Source organism: Lepidochelys olivacea (genome assembly GCF_965140295.1).
Source record: "Lepidochelys olivacea isolate rLepOli2 genome assembly, chromosome: 12".
NCBI classification, from domain to species: Eukaryota; Metazoa; Chordata; order Testudines; family Cheloniidae; genus Lepidochelys; species Lepidochelys olivacea.
The window spans coordinates 42,907,001-42,922,807 of NC_140422.1; the positions used below are offsets into that span (position 1 = coordinate 42,907,001).

At 47.5% G+C, this 15,807-nt stretch overlaps 1 protein-coding gene across 2 annotated transcripts in view; it reads left to right on the forward strand.

Annotated features, from left to right (window-relative positions):
• Window positions 1–15,807, forward strand: part of AP1G1 (adaptor related protein complex 1 subunit gamma 1) — a 98,469-nt gene that overhangs the window by 11,332 nt on the left and 71,330 nt on the right. For both annotated transcript variants that reach the window (XM_084644524.1, XM_084644525.1), the window contains exon 2: window positions 9,818–10,021. In XM_084644524.1, coding sequence (XP_084500650.1) covers window positions 9,821–10,021 — 201 coding nt within the window. In that variant the 5' untranslated portion in view covers window positions 9,818–9,820. The remainder of the gene's footprint in view (window positions 1–9,817; window positions 10,022–15,807) is intronic.

The window sequence follows — 15,807 nt, forward strand, 5'->3', positions numbered from 1 at the left end:
TTAGATAAAGTATTTTAAGGCATATCAACACTACAATTTCAAGTCGACCTGTGTTAGGTTGGCTTACATCCACTGCAGTAGTTACTCCAGTGTAGCCATGAAATTGACAAAAATCACAGCCAGCAGCTGATGTAAGTAACCTGCAGTGTCTGCACTGACACGGCATCACCCTAACTACACTGATATAAGCCCTATGCCAGCGGTTCTCAGCCAGAGACCCGGAGCCCCTTGGGTGGCTGCCAGCAGGCTTCAGGGGGTCTGGCAAGCAGGGCTAGGGTTAGACTCCCTGGGGCCAGGGAAGAAAGCCAAAGCCGCGCTATGCAGTGCTGAGGCCTGGGGCCCTGAGCTTTACCACCTGGGGCTGAAGCAGAAGCCTGAGCAACTTAACTTTGTGTGGCCCCCTGTGGCGTGGGACCTCAGGCAGTTGCCCTGCTTGCTACCCCCTAACTCTGGCCCTGGCTTTTATATGCAGAAAACAGCTGTGGCACAGGCCTCAGAAAGGAAAAGGTTGAGAACTCCCACCCTATGCCTCTTGTGGAGGTGGTGGTATGCCTGTGTAATAGGACGCTTATATTGGCAGGAGCAAGAATGTAATGTGGACACTGACATAGTTAGGTTGACATAAGCTGCCTTATTTTGACCTAACTCTGTAGCATAGCCCAAGTCTTACTTCCTGCTGTAAGTTGTTGGGTAGTGTTGCTTTGCGCTGTTAAACAGCGGCTGGCTTCTTTTATGATCAGTTAATCTTGTTAAAGCATTTTGGGATCTCTGGGGTTGGAAGGCATTATATGAATGTAAGATATTTAGTACAAGAAGCTTTCTGTTTAGGAGTCTGCTGTTACATTCTTGAGAATGTTGGCAGGACTTTTTCAGGTCGCACAAGTGTCATTATTAAGTGTAAGTCCTTCCCTCTGAACGTCCGGTGAGGGTACAGGGTCTAGCACAGAGGTGACTCATTGCTAGGCATAGTAGGAGAGAAGAGGACAAATACTGCAGGAGTGGTGAACTATGGCACCAGTAGCATTGGGCAATCCACTTCCAGTGTTTGCAAAATCCACTTGCTAGTGGGGCATTGGAAACTTCCTTTGGTGAATGGTGGTGAGGAGAGGAAGGAACTAAACAATCAACTTCTGTAGACTCTAAGCTTTTTTTTAAAGCTACCATTTATGTTGGTAAAGAGCCTTCCATATGCAAAATGAATATTAATCAATGCTGTTTTTGATTCTGAAATCTGCAGACACCTCTAGTGCTTTTGCTGCAGCTTAGCTTTTGGCAAGCAGCAGATGGAAATTGATAATCTCTGGTTGGATTGGTGCTTGTCAGGACACAGGTGAAACTGACAAGAATCATGTTAGAGTGTTGTGAGAGGTAATGTGCACCAGCCTCTGTTAGTGAAAGACACACGCTTTCAAGCTTATACAGAGTTCTTCAGGTCTAGGAAAGCTACATTTGCAAGTTAGAGTGCATTAAAGCAGCCCTGGGTGTCCCAGCTCCCGATGTGTCCACACTGGGAAGGCACATAGAGCGCCTGGACTCTGCAGCTGGAAAGCTCCTGGTAATCCACCTCCACGAGAAGCATAAAGCTTGCTGCGCCCCGGCTGAAATGCCCAGGCGTCAGTGTGAACGAGGTGTTGCATTACTGTGCTGTGATTGGCCTCTGGAAATGTCCCATAATCCCCTGAAGTCAAATGGCCACTCTTTTCATTGTTTTGAAATCAGCTACAGGAATGTGGATATCCCCTTTCAAAGCACCGTTTCTGACAGCACGCATGCTTATCTGCTCTGGGAGAAAGCAAGCCATTAGTATGGAATGCTGCTGTTGAGTGTGTATGAGAGACGGGGTGGAGGAGCAGGGTCTGCTGCTGCCTAAACTTGCAATACAGCATGCTGACACGCTCTCAGCACCCCAAAACACAGTCTCTCCCCCCACATACACACAACACATTCCCTGTCACACTCCACCCCTCCAATTTGAAAAGCATGTTGCATCCACTTGCACACTGGGATAGCTACCACAATGCACTACTCTTTGTGGCGTTGCAAGAGCTGCTAACGTGGCCACGCCAGTGCACTTTCAGCTGACAGTGTAAACACATGGCAGCATTTTCCCTGCTGCGGTCTCTGAAGGCTGGTTTAACTCCCAGCGCTTTACATCTGCAAGTGTAGCCATGCCCTCAGTGTCACAGCTATATAGAAGGTTGGTGCAGATCGTTAAGCATAAGAAGTTAACATGTTGCAAGAGATGTTAAGGGTGAAGTAGGCAGTTAACACCTCTGCAGTCATAGGACAAAGGAGGCTTAGTGGGTTACAGATTGGTGCAGGGGACCATAAATCCAGTGACTGAGTCCATGATTTTTAGTGTCTCGCAAATTTATGAATTTAAGCCCCCAAGCTCATCTTTTAAAGGAGGTGTGCAGATTTCCTTTGAGGATGAGGACTAAGAGGTCTGATATGGAGTGATTGTTTTGTGAAAAGTATTTGCCCACGGGTGATGTAGTGTTTGTTCTTTTATTATTTTTCTGTGTGAGTTCATTTGAGTGCGTAGTGATTGGTTTCCACAACATAGTTGTTGGGGCATTTAGTGCATGGGGTGAGGTACCCTGCATGGCAGTGTAATGGTGCGGGACTCACTCCTACGGCACCTCCTGCTGGTCATCCAGGGAATTAGCGTTTGCAGGCTCCGGCGAGCCCTCTGCAGGCCGGTGTCCAGCTTGCTGCTGGGCCCCTGAGTCCCTCCCTGACCCCAGTGCCCCTTTCATGCCAGGGTGCTGCCCCCTGCAGTACCTTGCATAGATCTGGGTCTCCCCTTCCCGGGCACCCCCCACCCTCTATCCCCACCTTGCCTCAGTATAGGGTTACTGCCAGTCACCATCTAGCCCCCGGTCACTGGGGCAGACTGCAGTATAATTGCCACTCATCACAGGCAAGAGGGGTTTGGACCTGCTGCCTTTGGCTGCCCTCTGCAACCCCAGTACCTATTTGGCCTTACTTTAGGCCTGCAGCCATGGGGGGTTTCCAGGCTGGAGCTCCTCTGGCCTTCCCCCAGCCCTGCTCCACCGTACCCAGGTATGCTCCCCAGCAGCCAGGCCCTTCTCCCTCTAAAGGCAGAGAGTGTGTGTTCTCCCTGGCTTCTGGCCCACTGCCCTCTTATAAAGGCCAGCTGGGCCTTAATTAAGCTGGCCACAGCTGTGGTCAGCTACTGACTCAGCTTCCCCCAGCTGTTCTCACTCTTCTTCCTTGCTGCAGCCCTCTCCAGGGCTGCTTTAGCCCTTTCAGGGCCAGAGCAGGGTAACCACCCTGCTATAGCTAAGCATGTGTAGGACCATGGATTTGGAAAGGTGTGCTGTGGGGAATATTGATCGTTGTAGCAGTAGAGAGGTATCTGTAGGTTTTAAGAATCATGTTAGTTTCATCTGGTTGCTGTATAGGAAAGCACTGCAGCTAGAGCAGAGATTCCAATGTTCCCTTATTTTCCATAACCCTAATTTGTACATGTAATTACAAAATTATTAATTCAGGCTTAAACCTACCAATTTTGCAAGAACGCACATTTTATATGAAAATGTGTGTCACGCCCCATCATTCAGGTCTGATGAACACACAAATAGCCGTGCAGGTGGCTGAGGTACAATAAGTGGAAATGTCATTCCTGGCAGAAGTCATAAGGGAGAGGAGAGGGGGAAAACTGCAGGGGTATGTCAGAACAGGACTTTGATGGATAGCCTTAGTCCTCAGGCTAGTCAGGTACACTTCTTAATCACTAGGTATGATGCACTGGGTATGACAGACTACAGGGGGAATGTACACTTTTTAATCTTTCTGTGGTACTTACATGCCCCTGGCACAGGCTGGATGGCCCTTTAAGACAAGCTAGGCCCAGTTTGGCCCGTGATCTAGCAGTTACCACTCAGCCTTACCCATGATCTAGCCACACAGAGGCAGTTAGTGGTTCCAGCTGGGTTAATGGAGTTAGAGACTGGCCTCGGGTGTGGAGGATTACTTAAGTAAAGCTTAAGAGAGAGCTCAGTCTAAGGGGAGAGACTGCTGAGAAGGCAGAACTTTAGGAAGGAGAACCCACAGAAAGCAGGATAGGCTCCTGTGGGGGGACCCCTGAGATAGGGCCTGCAAAGATCAGGGAGATCCTTAAGGGAAGCTGCCAGAGTCCCTGGTAAAGGGAGGCAGCAGGGGAATCCTGCTGAAGAAGCAGCAAGATAAGAGAAGCTCTGCAGGGGCCAGGAAGCAGAGGGCTATATTGGAGCCTGGGAGGGGCAGAAGAATTATTAGTTTGGGCATTTGATTTGGATTTTCAGTTGGATCTTTTATTACCCTGGAAGGAGACTAAACTTGGTGACTTGGCCAACCCATGGAAGACCCCGTGAAAGGCAGACAACTAGTAGGGGGCACCAGAGGTGAGGACCTCTTGCAGCATTGCACCCTGACATAAGGGGGCACTATAGGTGGTGACAGGTTTCAGAGTAACAGCCCTGTTAGTCTGTATTCGCAAAAAGAAAAGGAGTACTTGTGGCACCTTAGAGACTAACCAATTTATTTGAGCATGAGCTTTCGTGAGCTACAGCTCACTTCATCAGATGCATCCTTTTCTTTTCCAAGTACTCCTTTTCTTTTTATAGGTGGTGAGTGTGGTACTTTAAAGACTGCCCTACAGTGATGGGGGTCTGTAATGTATTTTTCCTCACGACACTCCTGTGACATAGGGGAGTGCTGTTATCTCTATGGTGTAGATTTCAAGGCCAGAAGTGATCGTTGTGATCATCCAGTCTGACCTCCTGTGTAACATGGGCCAGAGAACTGCCCCACAATAATCCCTAGGGGAGATTTCTGAGAAAAACATCCAATCTTGATTTAAAAATTGTCAGTGATGGAGAATCCACCACGACCCTCGATAAATTGGTCCACTGGATAATTACTTCTAACCATTACAGATTTATGCCTTATTTCCAGTCTGAGTTTATCTAGCTTCAGCTTCCAGCCATTGGATTGTTATACCTTCTTCTGCTAGACTGAAGAGCCCATTATTAAATATTTCTTCCACATGTAGGTATTTATAGACTGTAATCAAATCACCCCTTAACCATCTCTTTGTTAAAGCTCAATAGATTGACCTCCTTGAGTCTGTCACTATAAGGCAGATTTTCTGATCCTTTATTCATTCTTGTGGCTCTTCTCTGAACCCTCTCCATTTTATCAACATCCTTGAATTGCGGGCACCAGAGCTGGACGCAGAATTCCAGCAGAGTTGCACCAGTGCTAGATACAGAGGGGAAGAGACACTAAGTGATTTGCCTGAGGTCACACATGGGGTCTGTGGCAGGGTAGGGAATTGAACCCAGGTCTTCCCAAGCGTCCTAATCACTGGACCATCCTGACACACCAGCTAAGGCAGATCACATAGGAAATGGGGTGAAAGAAAAAATAAGGAGTAGTAACAGTAAGATAATTACTTGAAGCTTTTTAACATCATAATGAGTAGATTTCTTGCTCCATATTTTTTTGCTATCCCGAGTCTCTCTTGCATACTGTTTCTTGCTCATTTACACAATACTGTTGTGTGGTGTTGAATTTGAAAGTCTCATTTGGACTTATTTTGTATTTCGGAAACGAGCAGAAACACAGTGTCTTGCTTTATGTTCAAGAAGCACCCGAAGGTCTCAGTCAGGATCAGGGCTCAGATTTGCTATGCATTATATCTGACACACTCCTTGCCCTGACAAGTTTACAATCTAGCTTGAGACAAGATACGGTAAGTGGGTGATGGTAACAGTATGATGGAAACGGGGAGTGAGAACCAGGGTAACAGTCACGGAGAGTGGGGTGGGGGGAGAGAAAACTTTTGTAGTGGTAAACTACCCATTTTTTTCATGCCTTGTGTGTATAAAAAGATCTTCTGTACTTTCCACAGTATGCATCCAATGAAGCGAGCTGTAGCTCACGAAAGCTTATGCTCAAATAAATTGGCTAGTCTCTAAGGTGCCACAAGTACTCCTTTTCTTTTTGCGAATACAGACTAACACGGCTGTTACTCTGAAACCAGTCACAAGATTATGCAATTAGTCTAACAGTGTACAACAGAAAAGCTTGCACCATATTATTTTAACTATTTTACCTGTCATCTGCCTGTCATTGTTACACTTGAATGGCTTTGGAGAAAAGTGGGTGAAAATCAGCAGGAATTATTGGGAGCATGTCACAGGTAACATTTCTGATGCTGTTGTGTGGGCATATGGTAGCCAGTCTATCCTGTGATATCTCTTGTTGATTATATTCTCATGTTCTAGTTCTGTGTTGTCTTATAAAATTCACCTCCTATTCCTGCTTGAGTAACATGAATCTAGAAAGAGTAAAACTGCCTCTGAAGAGAAAATGAACATTGGACAGAATGAGAGCTGAACTTAGAGTAGTTCTGTAGCAAAATAACCCTCACTTAATTGTAATCCAAACTGTTACACAGGAGTTCCTAGTTGAGGAGTTCTAGAAAAATACAAAACCAAAGGAAAGTTTCAGAAGTCATAAGGAATAAATGTTTAAAGTGGCTTGTTTTTGGAGATCAGGAGGAAGGCAGTAGGAGAGAAGATGGGTGGGAAAGAGGAGATGTGTACAGAACATTTGGCTTTTCTATGGGCTTGTTTAATTTGTGCATTAAGCAAAAGATTTGTCTAAAAATGAATTTAATAGATTTACTATTAGTTAAAAGATATGGAGTTGCAGTTCAAAGACTAAGGCCTTGTCTACACTGCCACTTACAGGGCTGAAACTGTTTTCGCTTAGGGGTGTGAAAAAACACCCCCCCCCCCCCCCCCCCGAGCGATGTAAGTTTCAGGGCTGTAAAGTGCCGGTGTAGATAGTGCTACAGCGCCGGGAGCTCTTTCCTCTCACGGAGGTGGGTTTGTTACAGCGCCGGGAGCTCTTTCCTCTCACGGAGGTGGGTTTGTTACAGCTCTCTCCCAGTGCTTGAGCCGTGACTACACAACCACGTTAAAGTACGTCAGCTCTGTAGACATAGTCAAAGTCTCATGGATAAATAAATAGTAGCTTTGTTTATAACTAAAGTGCCCTTCAGAATGCCCTCCTTTGGCAAATCTAGTGAGTCTGCTTTTTTGGGGCAGGAAGTTTGGAGAGTGTGATACAATCACAAATCCTGCCTGGGAAATAGTAAATGTCAGACGACATCTATTTGAAGATTGTTGTTGTATTTCATAACTGAACAAAAACTAGAAGTATCTTCATAGTCTTTAGACAGATGTTGGATAAGCTATCTAGCCATTCTTGGATTGCTAGATTTTTTTTTAACAGTAGCTTTCCTGCACACATCATAACCACAACAAACCAGAAAGTAATCTATAGATTTTGTCCATTGCCTCTTGGTGTGAGTGTTATATTTATAACAGCATAAACAAACTATACTAAAAGTGGTTAATGTTACGAAGGTTGCCTTCAAAACTTTAATTCAGCCCCCTTGTATGTGTGCATTATAGGCCTGGTCGACACTGAAAATTTACATTGGCATAGCTATGTCTGTCAGGAGTGTGAATAATCCACACCTCTGAGAGATATAGCTATGCTGACCTAACCCCTGATGTAGACAGTGATAGGTTGACAGAAAAATTAGGTAGACAGTGGTAGGTTGACCTAGCCTCTTGGGAAGGTGGATTACCTATGTAGAGGGGAGAACCACTCCTGTTGGCGTAGGTAGTGTCTACGCAGTGGTCTACAATCTTTTTACACACAAGATCACTTTTTGAATTTAAGATCAACCCAGGATCTACCCCTTCCCTGAGGCCCTGCCCTATTCACTCCATTCCCCCCTCGCTCTCCCCCACCCTCACTCACTTTCACTGCCATGGGGCAGGGGGTTGGGGTGTGGGAGGGGGCGCAGGCTCTGGGCTAGGGCCGAGGGGTTTGGAGTGTGGGAGGGGGCGCCAGGCTGAGCCTGGGACAAGGGGTTGGGGTGCAAGAGTGAAGAGTGAAAGCTCTGGGAGAGAGTTTGGGTGCAGGAGGGGGCTCGGGGCTGGGGCAGGGGATTGGGATGCAGGAGAGGGTGAGGTGGTGTGGGTTCTGGGAGGGAGTTTGGGTTCAGGATGGGGCTCCGGGCTGGGGCAGGGAATTGGGGTGTGGGCTCTGAGAGGGAGGCGCTTACCAGAGGTGGCTCCTGGTCGGCAGTGCAGTGGGGCCGAGACAGGCTGCTTGCAGGGCCATCCCTACCCAAACACAAAGTACGCAGCTGCGTGGGGCACCAAATTTCCTGGTGCCTTGCAAAGCTGCGTGCTACTCCAGCCCTTGCTCCGCCCCAGCCCCGCTTCTTCCCTTTTCACTCCACTCCTGCTCTGCCCCAGCCCTGTCCCCACACCACCCCTTCCCCAAAGCCCCTGCCCTGCTCTGCCCCAGCCCCGACCCCACTCTCCTGAGGACTGCAGCAGGGCTGGGCCTGCGCTCACTGGTGGTGGGAAGTGCAGCTACCCAGCCCCAGCCATGCCACTGGTGAGTGCTGGGGGGCGGTTCCCCCCTGCCCCTGAGCCAGACTGCCCCGCAGGGGAGCTGCGTAGGGCCCCAGAGTAGCTAGGGACAGCCCTGGCTGCTTGTCTGCCCAGGCCCCATGCCACCCCCGGAAGCGGCTGGCTGCTGGCACGTCTCTGCACCTCCTGGGGGGAAGGGGGGGCAGCGGGTCTCCATGTACTGCCTGCAAGCACCGCCCCTGCAGCTCCCATTGGCCAGTGAGCTGTGGGGGCGGTGCTGGGGGCGGGGGTAGCGCATGGAGCAGCCTCCACCTCTTCCCCAGGGGCTGCAGATGCGTGCCAGCAGCCAGCCGCTTCTGGGAGTAATGTGGGGCCAGGGCAGGCACGCAGCCTGCCTCAGCCCCACTGCGCCATCATACTTTTAGCGGCCAGAGATCGCAATGGACTGACAGATGCTCCAGGATCAACCAGTTGATCATGATGGTCTGGCTGGTGACCACTGGTCTACAGTGAAGCGCTATGGTGGTGCAGCAGCAGTGCCATTGTAGCATTTGTAGACATACCCTTAGACTTCTGTTTTTCCCACAGAACCCTGCCTTACTTGATGCATAGAAAGTACTGCGCTCAGAGAATGAATCGGGGTTGTGTAATGAAGGAGGGTGTTCTGTGTAGGTCACCTGTCTCACTTGCTGTAGTAGTTGAAAGATGTAGAGAGGATGAAGCAAGGGACTGCAGGAAGAGAGAGGATGGTTTTATGTTTAAAGCAGTTGAAATACCACCCAGGAGAACTGGGTTCTATCCCTTGCTCTGGTATAGACATGCTATGTGATACTGGGCATGTTGCTGAAAGCAGCGTTTTGACAGGTATCCAGATGTTCCTCATCTTCTGGGTGCCTAGCTTGAGTCATCTGGGCTCTGATGTTCCGAGTACTCACAACTGGTCCCTGGAGCAGTGATTTTCTAATTGTGGGTCTCGACCCCGAACTGGGTCGTGTTGGCTCTGGTCAGCACTGCTGACCAGGCCATTAAAAGTTCCGTCGGCGGTGCTGCCCGGCTAAGGCAGGCTAGTCCCTATCTTTTCCGACATTGCGCTGTGCCTTGGAAGCGGCCAGCAGCGGGTCTGGCTCCTAGGCAGGGGGGCCATGGGGCTCCCCCGAGCACCGACTCCGCTGTGTGGGGCGGTGCCTGAGGGCGAGAGCTTGTGCATCTCTGCCTAGGTGCCAGACCCTCCATAATCCATAGCCATAGGGCAAGGAGGAAAACCCTTTTCCATATTGAAAGCTGTGAAGTTTCTTTTTGTTGTGGAGGTTTTACACATGCATTTTTTTTTTCCTCCCCTTTCCCAGAGGATGCCAGCCCCCATCAGACTGCGGGAGCTGATTCGGACCATCCGGACAGCACGAACCCAAGCAGAAGAGCGTGAAATGATTCAGAAAGAATGTGCTGCCATCCGGTCATCCTTCAGAGAAGAGGATAATACATACCGCTGCCGGAACGTGGCAAAACTACTGTACATGCACATGTTGGGCTATCCTGCGCATTTCGGACAGGTAGGGTTGGCTGGAATTTAGCTCCAATTCCTGTTGTCTTCTGTTAAAGATGATTTAGTAGCTTTTGGAGTCTGTCTTGGTTTGTTTTCTTCTGAATCTGGGCAAGTTTGTTCTGCCCATGTTCATGGTATACATTCTAATTGGAATCTGTCCACCTTTAGTCAAGGCTTGTATAAAAATGTCCTGAATTTCATGAAAATGTCCAGTCTGCAGTACTGTCTGGTAACTGGGTATGGTGATTGCTGTGCAATAGTTGTTCTCAAACTGTATTAAGGAAACATAGGAATTTCCAGACTGGATCAGACCAGTAGTCCGTCTAGCACAATATTTTCTCTGATGGTGGCAAGTACCAGTGGAAGGGATATGAAACCCCATAATCAACAAATAGGCACTCATCTGCTTATATAGGAAGTTTCATCATAACCCCAGGCAGGTAGTAGGTGGTTTGTGCCCTGAAACAGAAATACTGTTACACTTTTATTCTAGCTAGTATGACTGAGAGAATATTTTATTTACCACATACATGTCTAATTCATTTTTTAATTACCTTAAGGCCTTGGCTTCTGTCTAGCGGCAGTGAGTTCCACTGGTTAACTATGGGATGGATGGGGGTGTGGTGTGTGAGAGAGAATGGAAGGGGGGAAGTTCTTGTTCATAGAATATCAGGGTTGGAAGGGACCTCAGGAGGTCATCTAGTCCAACCCCCTGCTCAAAGCAGGACCCATCCCCAACTAAATCATCCCAGCCAGGGCTTTGTCAAGCCTGACCTTAAAATTATTTAAGGAAGGAGATTCCGCCACCTCCCTAGGTAACGCATTCCAGTGTTTCACCACCCTCCTAGTGAAAAAGTTTTTCCTAATATCCAATCTAAACCTCCCCCACTGCAACTTGAAACCATTACTCTTTGTTCTGTCATCAGCTACCACTGAGAACAGTCTAGAGCCATCCTCTTTGGAACCCCTTTTCAGGGAGTTGAAAGCAGCTATCAAATCCCCCCTCATTCTTCTCTTCCGCAGACTAAACAATCCCAGTTCCCTCAGCCTCTCCTCATAAGTCATGTGTTCCAGTCCCCTAATCATTTTTGTTGCCCTCTGCTGGACGTTTTCCAATTTTTCCACATCCTTCTTGTAGTGTGGGGCCCAAAACTGGACACAGTACTCCAGATGAGGCACCACCAATGTCGAATAGAGGGGGATGATCACGTCCCTCTATCTGTTGGCAATGCCCCTACCTATACATCCCAAAATGCCATTGGTCTTCCTGGCAACAAGGGCACACTGTTGACTCATATCCAGCTTCTCGTCCACTGTCCCCCCTAGGTCCTTTTCTGCAGAACTGCTGCTGAGCCATTCAGTCCCTAGTCTGTAATGGTGCATGGGATTCTTCCGTCCTAAGTGCAGGACTCTGCACTTGTCCTTGTTGAACCTCATCAGATTTCTTTTGGCCCAATCCTCTAATTTGTCGAAGGCCCTCTGTATCCTATCCCTACCCTCCAGCGTATCTACCTCTCCTCCCAGTTTAGTGTCATCTGCAAACTTGCTGAGGGTGCAATCCACACCATCCTCCAGGTCATTTATGGAAATATTGAACAAAACCGGCCCCAGGACCGACCCTTGGGGCACTCCACTTGATACCGGCTGCCAACTAGACATGGAGCCATTGATCACTACCCGTTGAGCCCGACAATCTAGCCAACTTTCTATCCACCTTATAGTCCATTCATCCAGCCCATACTTCTTTAATTTGCTGGCAAGAATACTGTGGGAGACCGTGTCAAAAGCTTTGCTAAAGTCAAGGAACAACACGTCCACCGCTTTCCCCTCATCCACAGAGCCAGTTATCTTGTCATAGAAGGCAATTAGATTAGTCAGGCATGACTTGCCCTTGGTGAATCCACGCTGCCTGTTCCTGATCACTTTCCTCTCCTCTATGTGCTTCAGAATTGATTCCTTGAGGACCTGCTCCATGATTTTTCCAGGGACTGAGGTGATGCTGGCTGGCCTGTAGTTCCCAGGATCCTCCTCCTTCCCTTTTTTAAAGATGGGCACTATATTAGCCTTTTTCCAGTTGTCCGGGACTTCCCCCGATCGCCATGAGTTTTCAAAGATAAAGGCCAATGGCTCTGCAATCACATCCACCAACTCCTTTAGTATTCTCGGATGCAGCGCATCCGGCCCCATGGACTTGTGCTTCTCCAGCTTTTCTAAATAGTCCCGAACCACTTCTTTCTACAGAACACTTCTGGTTGGAGCTGTTGCTTAATCATTGTGACACAATCATGTTGCTATAAAGCTTCTTGTTGATTGTAGCTCAGCCTAGGCCTCTGATGCTTGCAGAGACTTTCCTGACATAACTACATTTCAAAAACCCAGGCATATTGGTGGAACTCTTGAGGCTGCTTCATGTCTCTGGTGTGAACTCATCCTTGATCAAATTTGCAGACGCCCCATGTGGCTGGTGTAGTAAATGCATTCAAGCAGAACCAAATTCCAGAGTGCCCTGATGTTGTTAGACAGGTTGGAGGCTGCAGAAGAGCTCAAACTGTTCTTCTACACATAAAATTATCCATCCTGTAACTGGGTCGTTCATTTCCTCTCGCAAGATAGAGGGCTGTATCAAGCAGTTGCAGCCATTCTATCAGAACAAGTTTATTTACATCTTGTCCCATTCATACCCTCTTAATATTGATACTGCATGTAACCAAGCACTTTGGTTAAACTGTGAAATTCATTGCCACAGGAAGTCATTCAGGCTGAGAACTTAACAAAATTCAAAAAGGGGTTGGATATCTGTATAGATATCAAGAAAATCCAAAGTCTATAATTTAATGAGAAATTTTGAAAGGGATATTAACTTTATTGGGCTCAATGCAGCAGTAACTAGATGACATTCTCTGGCCTGTAATATGCAAAAAGTCAGACTAAATGATCTTATGGTCCATCTGATGTTAAAACCTATTAACCTTGTGCTTCAGGACTTAAGCCAATTTCTAACTACAGCATAAGAGACCAGGATAGGATCTATGTAGGAGGAAGCAAAGGTGCCAACTTTGTACTGTGTCGGGGGGTGCTCAACCTCCTGCTCGGCCCCAAACTCTGTCCCCACTCCAGCCCTTTCCTCAAGGACCCACCTTGGGCCCACTTCTTCCTGCCCCATTCCACCCCCTCCCCCAAACATGCCCCGCCCTCGCTCCTCTCCCTCCCCCTCAGTGCCTCCTGAACGCCACGGAACAGCTGATACGCTGCAGGTTGGATGTGCTAGGAGGGAGGGGGAGATGCTGATCAGCAGGGCCAGGGGCGGGAAGAACTGATCGGGGGCCTGCAGCACCCACCTTTTTTTTTTTCCCTGTGGGTGCTCCAGCTCTGGTGCACCCATGGAGTTGGCGCCTGTGGGGGGAAGGTTACTGCCTATTGTGGAGTTCTTGCACCTTTCTCTGAAGCACATGGTTCTGGTCACGATCTGACAGAGGATAATGGATTAAATGAATCTTGGGTCTGATCCAGTGTGGCAATTCTTATGTCCCTGTGGTTGCTACAGGAAAAGGGTGGGTCCAGTAAGCTGGGAGGGGAGATTTCCACAGGAGGCTCTCAGGGTCAGTAGTAGGCAAAGCTTTGACCACTCTGCTCTTTAGAAAACTGGGAGTTACATTGCAAAGTGCTGGCTCTATGAAGGAGGTGTTCTCCACTCTTTGGCCTGCGGATGGCAAGTGAAGGGTGCTCCTGCTTTGTGTCAGGATTAGGGAACTGCTTAAAAAATGTACTGCCCAACAGTGGAATCCTCTCGTTGATAGGAGTTCAAGACTTTAGCCCCCCAGGGTAGGAAGTTATCAGCAGAGAGAAAAGTCCTACAAGGAGTGGTCTTGTGAAGGCCTGGGTTTGACTTGGACTGCAGTTCCCCTCTTGCTCAGTCCCCAGATGTGATCACATTCCTGGCATCATCAGCTTGAGGTTTGGGGGACTTGGAGCTGGAGGGGGGTAGCCAAAAATTAGAGACTAACGTGGAAAAGGTGCCGGAAAAGGTGCAAGAGAAGGTGAAGGGCAGAACTGCTTCCTTCTAAGCCTACCGACATGTCTTGCTTTGCTGACATATCAATTAGAAAAGAAAAGCAGAATCTTTATTGTCTTTCCTCTAAATGAAATGGATATGCTGGTATCAGGGTTTCTTCCATTCACTAGACCTGGTGAGAGCTTCAGCCTGATCATGTTACTGAATAGAGCTTTGCATGAAGCCAGTTTGTGTTTACATGACACTGGCGCTCACCAGCTATTTGTCAGGGTGAATTTTAGCAATCTGATATATTCTCTCTCTCCCCCCCCCCCCACACCTCTTTTATGATCACTTAATTGTTCCTTTAGAGCTGGTTCCCAAATAGGGAGACTTGAGCTGTTTTTCTCCCCCAGCTCCTCCTTCGAGTCCCCCCCCCATCTCTCTCTCTCCATAATATAATTAAATTTAATATCCCTGTGGCAGGAAAAACCCCACAGCGGCCCAACACTGTAGCATTTAATTGCAGAAAGGGGAACTATGTAAAAATGAAGAAGTTAGTTAAACACAAATTAAAAGTACAGCACCAAAAGTGAAATCTCTGCAAGCTGCGTGGAAACTTTTTAAAGACACCATAATAGAGACTCAACTTAAAAAACAGAGAGAGAACCAAAAAAGAGCCATTGTGGCTAAACAACAAAGTAAAAGAAGCAGTGAGAGGCAAAAAGGCAACCTTTAAAAAGTGGAAGTTAAATCTTAGTGAGGAAAATAGAAAGGAGCATAAACTCTGGCAAATGAAATGTAAAAACACAATTAGGAAGGCCAAAAAAGAATTTGAGGAACAGTTAGCTTAAGACTCTAAGTAATAGCATTTTTTTTTAAGTACATCAGAAGGAGGCCACTGGATGATTGAGATGCTAAAGGAGCACTGAAGGACGATAAGGCCATTGTGGAGAAACTAAATGGATTCTTTGCATCGGTCTTCATGGCTGAGGATGTGAGGGAGATTCCCAAACCTGAGCCATTCTTTTTAGGTGACAGATCTGAGGAACTGTCCCAGATTGAGGTGTCATTAGAGGAGGGTTTGGAACAAATTGATAAATGAGACAGCAATAAGTCACCAGGACCAGATGGGATTCACCCAAGAGTTCTGAAGGAGCTCAAGTGTGAAACTGCAGAACTACTAACTGTAGTCTGTAACCTATCATTTAAATCAGGCCACTTTACCAGATGACTGGAGGATAGCTAATGTGATGCCAATTTTTAAAAAGGGCTCCAGAGGTGATCCTGGCAATTACAGGCAAGTAAGCCTGACTTCAGGACCGGGCAAACTGTCTGAAACGGTAATAAAGAACAATATTGTCAGACATATCAATGAACGTAATTTGTTGGGGGGAAGAGTCAACATGGTTTTAGTAAAGGGATATTATGCCTCACCAATCTACTAGAATTCTTTGAGGGGGTCAACAAGTATGTGGACCAAGGGGATCCAGTGGGTACAGTATACTTAGATTTTCAGAAAGCCTTTGACAAGGTTGCTCACCAAAGGCTCTTACGCAAAGTAAGCTACCACAGGATAAGAGGGAAGGTGGCTCTCATGGATTGGTAACTGGTTAAAAGATAGGAAACAAAGGGTAGGTAAAAATGGTCAGTTTTCAGAATGGAGAGAGGTAAATAGTGGTGTCCCCCAGGGATCTGTTCTGGGACCAGTCCTATTCAGTATATTCATAAATGATCTAGAAAAAGGGGTAAACAGTGAGGTGGCAAAATTTGCAGATGATACAGAATTACTACAGATAGTT